The sequence below is a fragment of the Silene latifolia genome, chromosome Y (genome assembly GCF_048544455.1).
Source record: "Silene latifolia isolate original U9 population chromosome Y, ASM4854445v1, whole genome shotgun sequence".
In the NCBI taxonomy this organism is placed as follows: Eukaryota; Viridiplantae; Streptophyta; class Magnoliopsida; order Caryophyllales; family Caryophyllaceae; genus Silene; species Silene latifolia.
The window spans coordinates 94,861,579-94,874,660 of NC_133538.1; the positions used below are offsets into that span (position 1 = coordinate 94,861,579).

General features: G+C 35.3%; 1 protein-coding gene across 1 annotated transcript; it reads left to right on the forward strand.

Annotated features, from left to right (window-relative positions):
- The first annotated feature begins 3,264 nt into the window (after positions 1–3,264).
- LOC141628544 (uncharacterized) lies at positions 3,265–8,031 on the forward strand. Its single transcript, XM_074441671.1, has 4 exons — positions 3,265–3,482; positions 5,218–5,962; positions 6,037–6,373; positions 7,496–8,031. Exons 1-4 carry the CDS (start codon positions 3,265–3,267, stop codon positions 8,029–8,031), a joined length of 1,836 nt encoding a protein of 611 aa, XP_074297772.1.
- The last annotated feature ends 5,051 nt before the right edge of the window (positions 8,032–13,082 follow it).

The following is a 13,082-nucleotide window of genomic DNA, read 5'->3' on the forward strand; positions in this document are numbered from 1 at the left end:
TATTATTCCCTCCAAAATTTTGAAACACTTTCCACAACGGAGAACACCCAACAACAACGGCTTTTAACCGTGGTGAATACTTTAGACAACGGTTTCACTAAATAAGCAAACCGTTGTAAATACCTTCTACAACGGCCGCTTTAACAACGTCCGCTTTTTTATTTTACAACGGTTTTTACCCGTTGTTATAGGTTGTATCTGTAGTAGTGAACATTTTCATGCCTCATATGCTCAAGACTCAAATGAAGGTCCCAAAACAAGTTCATATTTGAAAACGCTAAAGCCCTAATATTGAAAGTTGTAATACAACAACAACAACAACAACATCAGAGCCTTAATCCCAATATTGAAAGTTGTAATATCAGGTCGAAATCCCGCCTCCAACATGCCTAAAAACTCCCTTTGCAAGCTTTTCATCTTAAAATTTACGCCATATTTACACAATTACTATTTGGGTATCTGACTGTATTAACTTGTGTATCTAACAATATTAAGAGATATACATGTTTTCTCCGGAAGAAGTCTACCTTACACTCAAAGGAGGAGGACTTAATATGTATATTAACTTGTGTCCCAATATTAATATGTATATCTGTCAGAACCTCTCTTACCCTCCCATTTCGTCAGTCTATACCCTTGAATATTGACAAATTATGCAATTGCATTTAAATTAAATTATTCAAACAACTTACTTGATATTCAATGTTATTATGAAATTTCAATTCCCAACGCTCGGGATTTCATTCAACAGCAATCTATTAATAATAGTTGCCGTGTTTTAAATTACTCCATATTAAAAGTTATTTTGGGTTTGAACTCTAGGTTAAAAGGGTATTTAAAGGTAAAGAAATGAGGAAGGAAGAGTTTTGTGAAATGAAGTGCTTATGGTTGCCTAATTGGTCGTGTATGCCATTTTGAGCTTGTATCAAGTGTCCTTAATAATTTAATAAATGTTTTCAATGTCGCTTAATCCTACCCTAATCATTTTCCAGTTTTCAATTTAGGATATCCGTCCCCCTCATTTGATCCCATCAAGTTGCTAGATATAAACCATTGACATTCTAGATACACTTGTTTAAGTTGCTAGATACATATATCTATCTAGTTAGATACAAACTTGCTAGATACTTCTAGCTACCTAGATACACTCCTCTAAGTTGCTAGATACATACCTTTAGCTAGCTAGATAGATACACTCCTTTGAGTTCCTAGATACATATTTCTAGTTAGCTAGATACATTTCTTTAGGTTGCTAGATACATACCTCTAGATAGCTATACACGCCTCTAAATTGCTAGATACTTACTTTTAACTAACTAGATACATTTCTTTAAGCTTCTAGATACATTTATCTAGCTAGCTAGATACACTCCTTTAACTTGCTAGATACATACATCTACCTAGCTAGATACACTTCGTTATGTTGCTAGATACTTAACTTTAACTAGCTAAATACATTCCTTTAAGTTGCTAGATACATACATCTAACTAACTAGATAGATACACTCTTTTAAATTACTAGATACATACATTTTGATAGCTAGATACACTTCTTTAAGTTATAATAACTCAATTATATTTAATGTCGTCTTTTACGATATTTGAGCTATATATATTATGAATTTCAAATTTTATGTTTTTGTCGCTCTTATGTACGTTTGATTATTAGGCCAAGTACATGGGATGATCTCTGGAGATATAACAAACGGAAGTACTCGTACATAAGTGTAGCATGGCCCATAAAATGATTTCCTGTGGAAACAAGCCATTGTAGAAGTAATTGAGTTGCTTATGGTTGTGTGTATATGCTTTTCTAGTTACCGACTAACTGTACTAGATGTAGTCATTAATGATAGTATGGTTATCAAGTCAAGTTCTCAGCATCTTCGTTGAGATCAAGTCAAAGGTCTAATGCTCTCAGCACTTTCCTAGCGATTACCCAAGTTGCACTTTGACATATGGATTCAAGTGTAACAAAAGTACAAAACAATTAAACAGCTCATTGCATACAATATTTCAAAATGGCTCAACTGGAAATTGATTGAAGAATGAAGATACTTGGATCAATCTAATTTCTGCAAGAATTATTAGCTTACAATCTGTCTGAAATGAATTATCGGAAACAAAATGAAACAAGTAAACTCAGAGATCTCAACCTTACGGGCAAACTCACTTCCAAGTCTAAATTATGTATGCAACCTTTTCTCTGGACAACCTGACTTTCGGTATCAGCCAAAAGACTGCCCGGCTGACTCAATTCCTATCGGAGATTTCCCCAAGGTATGACTGTATGACAATGAAAATCTCTTATATAAGATTTTCATTTCGTGAGAAGGTCATTCATTAGCTATCGATGGTTTTTCCTACACTAAGATGTACATCTGCATGTCAAGTGTAGTGTACATTGAATCCCTGTTACACTAATATACCGTGCTAGATACATTCATTCACCTTTTTAGATACACATCTCTTGCAAGCTAGATACTCTGCCTTACCCTGCTAGATACACTGCCTTACCCTGCTAGATACACTGCCTTACCCTGCTAGATAAACATCTTAGACAAGCTATATTCACTTGTATTATTCAGCTACCATGAATCTAAAATCAACAATATACTTTGCACTTTTCAAACTTGAGACATAAAATACAACAATTAAACTTAACCATCAAGCACAATGCCATCATCAAATCGCTTATTCTGAGACATCGTAACAATTAATCTTCATACTTATTCTCTTAGTTCATAGTAACAAGATGGACAAAAATCAAGCATTAGCAGTTTAGCACTTCACAACAGGTCACCGTGACCAAAGTGGTAAGCAAGATGGAGTTCATAACCCAAGTTAATGACTCATAACTACCTCACCATGACAAAAACAGCTAACCCACTTCTAGACAATACGATTCACATGAATACGATACGATGTGATATTAATAGAGTCAGAAACTCATCATTCACAACTTATTTACACATTGCATTCAACAAGTTTTTCCAGCAGATAAGACATATCTTCACAAGCCAAGTTTCAAGCAGTCAGATGTTTCCCCCTGAATTCCTACAACTTCTCCCTTGTCGCTACCACGCTTCCAGCCACCACAGTGAATGCCAGCATTAGTCGAACACTACTGTCATTATTCGACTGCATTTTGGCAGAGATGATTAAACTATACAAGAAAAAGAACGGAGGCATACATGTATCTTGCGAGTACCATCGCCATACCCACCGATCAGTACCTGTCGTCGCCATACCCACCGATCGGAGATGAAAACTCAAGGACAGAGATCCGGCGATGAGCAAGGGAGAGGAAAAAAGAAAGAAAGAATAGTCGGAAGTGGGAGATCACTGGATTTGTTGACGACAGCGGAGATGGCCGAAATCGTCCAGCGATGGAGGAGGTGCTGGCCGGCGTTGGTTGGTATGGGGGTGAGGATGAAGTTATGGGTGATTGAGAATGGCGTTGGGATTACGGGGTTTGAATGGTGGATGCTTAGTCGTTGAGGTTTTATAACGTGGACCGTTAATATATACTTTAAACTGCATATTAAATTAGTTCGTACGGTTCGCACCGTAACTCAGTTCGTTATATATATATATATATATATATATATATATATATATAAATAGGATCCTCTAAGTCCACCTATTTTTATTGAGTCCATAAGTCCTTGTTTAAGCGCTTAGATCTTATAAATTGAATGACTGAGATTAAAGATAAAAGAACACAAATTCACAATTCCTAGACAGCAATTAATTATTTCCTCTCCCATACTCATATTCCCTATACCTAATTAATTCACTCCCTTCTCATCAAATCAAATTTCATTCAAAATCAACCATAAACCCCCCCTTCCAAATCAGAAAAAAAAAAATCCATCACGTTAATCATAAAACATTATGTTCAAAAAATCGACATCTTTCACCATCAAATCGACGTCCTTGTCCCAGCCGCTACCGACGACCTCTGAAGAAGTCTCATTCCCCAAAAACTCAATTCACGGCATGCATCTCCCATTTTATTTCCCTTTTTTTATGAGCAAATCTGAAAAAACTAAGGCCATTAGATGCTAATACGGATAGCGATACTTTCAATCAATAGAGTCAATAATCGAAATTGTAAGTTTTTCAATCTTTCTTGCGTGTGTATTCCTTGGTGGGCATTCAATCAACACTTGTAAAAGGGTAAGCATGTTGTTGCGTATGGATATAGACAAACTCTTGTCTTTTTGCAACTACTAAAGTCTTCTATGTTTTTAGATACAATAAACACCATGAATCTTAGTGGTAATGATGATGTCACAATGGTGTGATGTCAAAATAGCAAACAATCAACTAAGTATCTAAATAAATAATATAGCTAATAAGAATCTGTATTTTGGTGCTTGCAAATCTTCCCCTTGCTAAATTAGTAATTTGTTCTTATTTTGATTAATGGTGGGAGTGAATAAGACAAATGTTGGTGATTTAAGAGTAATTACCGGTTTCATTTTGCGTAATTAAGGTTGGTTCGTTAGTGGGTAATTTCTGAATAATAAATTGCAAGTTCGGGAAAATACGGAGAGTATACTTGCATAATTATTTACGGAATTACGGTTTAGCATTCGGACGAATGACTATGATGGGGGGTCAATATCGCGGGAAACGGAACTTAATTCCGTGTCTTTTCTGAAAAGATAATTAATTAATTTCAAGGGAAACCAATTCAACGTATCCCTGGTTTTGAAGAGTTGAAACCAATTCAACGTATCCCTACTCTTCAGAATAACTTCCCTCCCTTCCCTGTTTTCCTCTCTATATAAACAAAGAGGAAGAGAAGAAGCAGACACAGAAAAATTCTTCAACATCAACAAACGTTTAACAAACTACACACAATATTTCTATATTACGTCTCTGATCTTTGAGTGCCAAAGTCATAGGGGACCGTCTTATCTCAGTAGAAAAATTCGGTATAACCCAGGCACAAGAATAAGGGTCGAATTATTCTATTAGGAAAGCAAGAGTCGATTCGGTCTGTATTTGTTTGTCAAACTTATTGTTCGTAATAATCAATCCCTTAACAATCTAATAGAATAATTTTCGAAATCAGTCAAGATGACGAACGGTAAGGAGATGACAATGAAGGTTAACAAATTGGAAAAGTTTGAAGGTGTTGATTTCAAGATGGCGAAAAAGATGCACTTCCTCTTGTGAATTAACGAAAGTGGTATATGTTTTAAGTACTCCCTGCCCTGAAGTGGATGAAAACAGTACCGTTGAGGATTTAAGGAAGAGGAGCAAATGGGATAATGACGACTATATTTGCCGTGGACACATTTTGAATGGTATATCTGATTCTCTGTTTGATATTTATCAGAATTTAGAAAGTGCAAAAGAATTATGGGATCAGTTGGAGTCTAAGTATATTGATGAAGATGCATCGAGTAAAAAGTTTCTGGTCGGTAATTTTATGAATTACAAGATGTCTGATGCTAGACCAGTGATGGAACAATTTAATGAATTGTTGCGTATATTGGGGCAATTCCCCCAACATGACATGGAGATGCCTGAATCCATCTCGGTTTCTAGTATTATTGACAAACTTCCGCCACAATGGAAGGACTTTAAGCACACACTAAAGCATAAGAAAGAAGAAATGTCATTAACAGATCTTGGTAAAAGTTTGCGCATAGAGGAGTCCATAAGGGCTCAAGAATCTGCCAAAACCAAGGATGCCGGAAAGACTATGTCCATCAATATGATGGATATTGGTGAAGGCTCTAATTATGATAGGAAAGGAAAGAAACGCCCACACAATGGAAAGGACAAAACCGATAATCCGGATAAAAAGTCCAAAACAGGCTGTTGGATTTGTGGCAAAACTGGTCATCTGAAAAGGGACTGTAAGTTTGCAAAGAAAGGGTTAGATCAAAAAGGAAAGATGAAATTAGACAAGGGTCTAAGGACCAAGGTCCTCCAAAACAAGGTAATGATCTTGTATGTGATTTCAATTTAGATGGAAATTATGTATCATGGATTCCTAAAGCATTTTTTATGCAGGATGATGACCTTTCGTGGTGGATTGACTCGGGAGCCACCAAACACGTTTGTAAAGACCGTGGATGGTTCACCAAGTATGTACCCGCTAAAGATGGGACCATAATTTACATGGGGAACGAGTCAACCGCTGAAATTCAAGGATGTGGCGATGTTAATTTATGTCTTAGTTCTGGTAAAGTAGTGTGTTTGAAGAATGTTTTACATGTTCCTAGTATAAGAAAAAACCTGGTTTCTAGTGGTCAATTGTCTAGATGTGGATATAAACAAGTGATCGAATCTGATTGCTATGTATTATCTAAGTGCGGTGTATTTATTGGTTTCGGATACTTATGTAATGGTATGTTTATGCTAAACCTTAATAATGATAATATGAATAAAATCAATAATGTTATGGTTTGTTCCGAAACTTGTTTATCTTCATTGTGGCATGCTCGTTTAGGCCATGTTCATTATAAACGAGTATTTTTAATGTCTAAAAACGAACTTATTCCTCCTCTTGATACAAGCACAAAGAAATGTAATTTTTGTATGTTGAACAAAATTACGAGGCAACCTTTTGCGGGAGTAAAACGATCTTCTACTCTTCTAGAATTAATTCATAGTGATTTATGTGACTATCATTCTACTCCATCTTTAGGAAATAAGAAATATTTAGTAACATTCATTGATGATTGTACTCGTTTTTGCTATATTTTCTTGTTACATTCTAAAGATGAGGCAATGAGTAAGTTTATTCTTTTTAAGAATGAAGTAGAGTTACAAAATTCTTCTTACATTAAGAAGTCGTTACGAACGGATAGGGGAGGTGAATACTATGATCCTACCTATTTCGGTTCATGTGGAATAATACATGAGGTAACCGCTCCGTATACACCACAGCAAAATGGTATAGCGGAAAGGAAAAACATAACTCTTAAAGAAATGGTTAACACCATGTTATCTTACTCAGGTCTAAGTGACGGATTTTGGGGGGAAGCCATGTTGACGGCTTGCTATTTACTAAATAGGGTCCCAAATAAACAAAACAAAATCACCCCGTATGAATTATGGTAAGGAAAGAGACCAAACTTGAGTTATCTTCGAGTTTGGGGATGTCGGGCGATTGTTAGACTACCCGCACTTTTAAATTAAAACATTGGGAGAAAGAGGTATTGACTGCATTTTTATTGGATATGTTGAGCATTCCAAGGCTTATCGATTTTATGTAATAGAACCAAATGATGCAGTGTCGGTTCATACCGTTATAGAATCTAGAGATGCCATCTTCGATGAAACACGGTTTTCGTCTATTTCTAGACCAAGTTTGATGACTCCAACTAATGTTGAAGTACAAAATAACGACATTGTTCAACCAAATCGGGTTGTAGAACCTCAAAACAATGCCCACAAATTCGTAGAGGTAAAAGATTAAGGAAAAAGAAATCTTTTGGACCCGATTTCCAAACATATTTGGTTGAAGGTTCAAGAGATGAAGTAGGATCCCAATATGCTTATTGTTACAATATTGATGAGGATCCTAGGACATTTGATGAGGCTATGAAGTCTCATGATGTTTCCTTTTGGAAAGAAGCCATAAATGATGAAATGGATTCAATCTTGGGAAACAACACTTGGGTTTTAACTGATCTCCCTCGTGGTTGTAAACCTTTGGGTTGTAAATGGATTTTCAAACGGAAAACTAAAGTGGATGGTACAATTGACAAATACAAAGCTCGATTAGTCATCCAAGGTTTTAGGCAAAAAGAAGGTATTGATTATTTTGATACTTATGCGCCTGTGGCTCGAATCTGCACTATTCGGTTGTTAATTGCCATAGCTGCCATTAGAAATCTAGTGATCCATCAAATACATGTAAAGACAGCATTCTTGAATGGAGATTTAGAGGAAGAAATTTACATGAAACAACCAGAAGGTTTTATTATGCCAGGAAATGAACATAAGATTTGCAAACTAGTGAAATCATTGTATGGACTTAAACAAGCTCCTAAACAATGACATTAAAAATTTGATGAGACAATTCTGTCTAATGGGTTTAAATTAAATCAATCAGACAAATGTGTGTATAGCAAGTTTGATGATGCCTGTAATGGCGTGATCATATGTCTATATGTGGCTGATATGTTAATTTTTGGTACAACCAAAGCCAAGTTGATCTTTGTAAAGAATTTTTATCATCCAAATTTGCAATGAAAGATATGGGAGAAGCTGATGTGATTCTTGGAATAAAAATAAAGCGTAGTGACAAAGGAATTTCTTTAACACAAACTCATTACATTGAGAAAGTTCTAAAGAAATTCAATTGTGAAAATAGCATTCCAGCTAGTACTCCTATGATTCATGGTTTGAAACTCGTACCTAATAAGGGAGAACCTGTTTCACAACTCGAATATTCTCGAGCGATTGGTTGTCTGATGTATGCCATGACATGCACCAGACCGGATATGGCTCTTGCGGTAGGAAAACTAAGTAGATACACGAAGAGCCCTAGTAATCTTCATTGGCAAGCTATTAATCGTGTATTGAGATATCTTAAAGCTACCAAGAACTATGGACTAACATATGTGGGATATCCTTCGGTATTAGAAGGATATCGATGCTAGTTGGATAAACAACGTTGAAGATCACTCTTCAACCGGTGGTTGGGTGTTTACGCTTGGTGGAGGTGCCATTTCGTGGGCTTCGAAGAAGCAAACCTGTATTTCTACCTCAACCATGGAATCGGAATTTATTGCCTTGGCATCAGCTGGAAAAGAGGCGAATGGCTAAGGAATTTGATATATGAAATTCCATTATGGCCAAAACCTATACCACCCATGGTTATAAATTGTGATAGTTCTGCTACTATGGCTAAAGCTTATAGTCAAATTTATAATGGCAAATCACGACATTTGGGTGTTAGACATAGCTCGATTCGTGAACTGATAGAAATCAAGGGTTATTACGTTTTGTTTGTGAGATCTCAAAAGAATTTAGCTGATTATTTGACCAAAGCATTGGCTAAGGACTTGATTGACAAGTCGGTTGAAGGGATGGGTCTAAAACTCGTATAAATCCTTAGCAATAGGATACCCAATTCCCCTCTAATAAAACGTTAGAGGCCGAATTCAATGTGGAAGGCCTATTGTTATGAGATTGGAGCACACAAACTTAAATCCCAAGGTGCGTGCTTAGTCTTGCAAGTTGTGAGGATGAAGTTTATCTTCTTAATTGATTCTTTGAAAAAGTGTGTTTGCAGGGACACGATGAAAAGAATCAACCTATGTGAACATGAAGTCTTGGTAAGCTTCAAAGGAGATTGGGTTTGGCTCCTCATATGTTCATGAATAGATAAGGGACACTAGGCTTGTAATTAAGTGTCGGTTAATGTAATTTTAGAAGTAAAATAGTTTATGTGTGAGTTATCTTCATGTATTCAAAATGTGTAGGAGGGTTCAATGCTTAGTCACACCCCGATACTCGAATATTTGGAATGTGTAATTTCACTAAGTGAAAATTCAATCTTCGTGACATTTTCATTTATGCATAAATTGGTATGTTTGTTAGCTTATTTAATCTTGAATTACGCTTAAATGGGGGGAGGATTGTTGGTGATTTAAGAGTAATTACCGGTTTCATTTTGCGTAATTAAGGTTGGTTCGTTAGTGGGTAATTTCTGAATAATAAATTGCAAGTTCGGGAAAATACGGAGAGTATACTTGCATAATTATTTACGGAATTACGGTTTAGCATTCGGACGAATGACTATGACGGCGGGTCAATATCGCGGGAAACGGAACTTAATTCCGTGTCTTTTCTGAAAAGATAATTAATTAATTTCAAGGGAAACCAATTCAACGTATCCCTGGTTTTGAAGAGTTGAAACCAATTCAACGTATCCCTACTCTTCAGAATAACTTCCCTCCCTTCCCTGTTTTCCTCTCTATATAAACAAAGAGGAAGAGAAGAAGCAGACACAGAAAAATTCTTCAACATCAACAAACGTTTAACAAACTACACACAATATTTCTATATTACGTCTCTGATCTTTGAGTGCCAAAGTCAGAGGGGACCGTCTTATCTCAGTAGAAAAATTCGGTATAACCCAGGCACAAGAATAAGGGTCGAATTATTCTATTAGGAAAGCAAGAGTCGATTCGGTCTGTATTTGTTTGTCAAACTTATTGTTCGTAATAATCAATCCCTTAACAACAAATCGTTATCAGCTTTTTTCACATATTCCATTCCTTTTTTTTTCTGATGTATACGCCAATGTTTATTTCATACGTCCTTTTAATTATAATCTGATGATATATTGTACGGAAACAATGGTCAATTGTTGTTAGATTGTGTAGTTTCAAATTGATATTTTTTTTGACAGATTATAAAACAAATTGCTATAGTTACTAACCGCCATTCCCATTTTTATTATAGTTGATGGATATGTCAAATTGCTGAACTTGTCTTCTTTTATTTTTCTTAACCCAGGCATGTATAAAGATGGGCAGAGATAGAACATTTAGCTTAAAGAACTTGGACAAATCTCCATTCTATGTACTCCGTATAACACATTATCAGCTATTAAAGGGTGTAACTTCGAGGTTGTAAGGGTGTAATTTTGAGTTTCAAATGGTGTAACTTAATTCTGTAAGGGCGTACCATTAAGCTTGTAAGGGTGTAACTTTAAAGGTATAGTGTGTAACTTCAGTTGTATAAGGGTGTAATTTCCAAAGTATAGTGTGTAACTTCAGTTTTGTAAGGGTGTAACTTCAGTCTTGTGAGGGTGTAACTTCAGTTGTACATCGTGTAATTTCAAAAGTTTGTGTGTGTAACTTCAGTGCTTTACGAGTATAACTTTAGTGCTTTATGAGTGTAACTTTAGTTTTTCATGAGTGTAACTTTAGTCGTTTAAGGTCATTTTGTATATTAAAATTTGAATTTATGTAATTTTGAATATATTCAATTGAATTTTTGTAATATTAACACAAGTTTATGTATCTTTATTGGTTTATGAGTTTAACTTTAAACTTTTACGAGTACAACTTTTATCTTTCACGGGTGTAACTTTAGTCTTTTAATCTCATTTTGTATAGATAAAATTTGAATTTATATAACTTTATCATATGTCTAACTAATTTGAATTCTTGAAAGTATAACTTTAATTCAACAAGTGTGTAACTTTAATCGAGCAAGTGTGTAACTTTAGTCCATTCCACCACCCTCGCCTTTTTATTCGTACTCCAATTAAGTAATAAGTAAATTAATTAATTATGTTCAAGTAAAAATAGTGTAACTTCAAGCGCGTATGATGTAACTTCAAGCAAATGAGATAATTTCAAGCAAATAAGGTGCAAATTCAAGTAATTAACAGTACTCAAAATTTTGAAAACTTAATGGTATAAAAAAATGTTACCATTGTGAAGGGCTCGAAAAACTAATAAATTTAGGATTTTGTTTCGCCTTAATCGGAGTCCGAATGAATATTTACGAAACTTTTTAAGAAACCGCTTTTATTTTACGCAGGTATAAATTTTCGTTTTTTAAATCCATTTTGATGTTTGAAATATAAATTGTAGCATATTAATTTATTGTATTAGTTATAAGAAAGATAAAGTAATTGATTAGAAAATTGGGTATTGAAATATTGGGAGACAAAGCATTAATTACATGTTAGGTGATTTTTTTTTTTTTTTTGTTTTAATCTCAACCACTCATCTTACAATATCAAATGGTAGAGATGAGAACTTGGGGACTCAACCAAATTTGAGGAGTCATTTGAACCTCTCTCTCTCTCTCTCTCTCTCTCTCTCTCTCTCTCTCTCTCTCTCTCTCTCTCTCTCTCTCTCTCTCTCTCTCTCTCTCTCTCTCTCTCTCTCTCTATATATATATATATATATATATATATATATATATATATATATATATATATATATATATATAGGGGCGGGTTAATCGCTGCTTAACGTCTGACCGTCTTTAACTAGCTTAATTATGCAATTTTTTTTTTTTCAGATACACTTTATCTACTTACCATATACACCTCTTATTCAGATACATCTTATAACATATCTAGATACACTTTTTCCACACTAAAATTCTAGATGCACTTTTACACTTTTTTAACACTTAATTTTTTTTTGGTATTTTAAGACTAACTCCGAAATACATTTTGTACTATTTACGGATACATTCTATATTATTAGCGGATACACTTTGTGGAAATTATTACAAGTTTTAACACTAACTCTCGGATACGTTTTATATTTTTTGCGGATACATTTTATATTTTTTGCGGATACACACGACATTGAAGCCAGATACACATTATAATACTTCTGAATACACAACTTCATACTTCCGGATACACATCGTATTAATACCAGATACATATGGTTATACTGCCGGATACACATGTATCCCGTATTAATACGGTGTGTATCTGGGTTGATATTTTTTGTATCCACTGCACATCATCACCACTGCCTTCATCAACGCCACCACTGCCACCATCGCCACACAAGACACATGCCCCCCACCACCACCACTGCCACCACCTCCACCACCATCACCAACCAAATCACAGAACCCTCCTCATTAAGCAAACCAAGTGTATCTGCAATCAAGTTTTATGTATCCAACTTTCATCTCCACACATCACTGTTGCTATCACCGTTGTCGTTGACGGCGACCAACCCAGCACACGCTGTCAAAATCTTCGGCCACCCTAAACAGATTTCAAGTCATAAACAACTCCATTCAATTACAGTACCACTCAAAGAAAGAAGCTGATATTTGCACGCGTTCTACATTTAACCGGACTCTCATAAAATCTGTCACAACCCAAACCTAAAAGGTTGCCTAATAGGAACAACTAATTAACACATGGGTATCACAAAGTCCATGTCGACAAAATGCAGAAATTTCTTCATACCTTTCCTTGGCAAAATAGCCCCACCCACATAGCTTGGTGATAGACATGGACATGGTGCCTCCAAATACAAAAAATAATCCCACATGCTAACTATTTGCCTTATAAGAAAGTCGGCAGGACCCATCTTAAATTCTTGATT

Bases quoted from the DNA above. Each gene is read 5' to 3' on its own strand.
- LOC141628544 (XM_074441671.1), top strand. From the start codon at position 3,265: ATGAAAACTCAAGGACAGAGATCCGGCGATGAGCAAGGGAGAGGAAAA. The intron at 5,963-6,036 runs GTAATGATCTTG...TTTTTTATGCAG, and splicing joins CCAAGGTCCTCCAAAACAAG to GATGATGACCTTTCGTGGTG. The intron at 6,374-7,495 runs GTATGTTTATGC...ATTTGGTTGAAG, and splicing joins TTTCGGATACTTATGTAATG to GTTCAAGAGATGAAGTAGGA.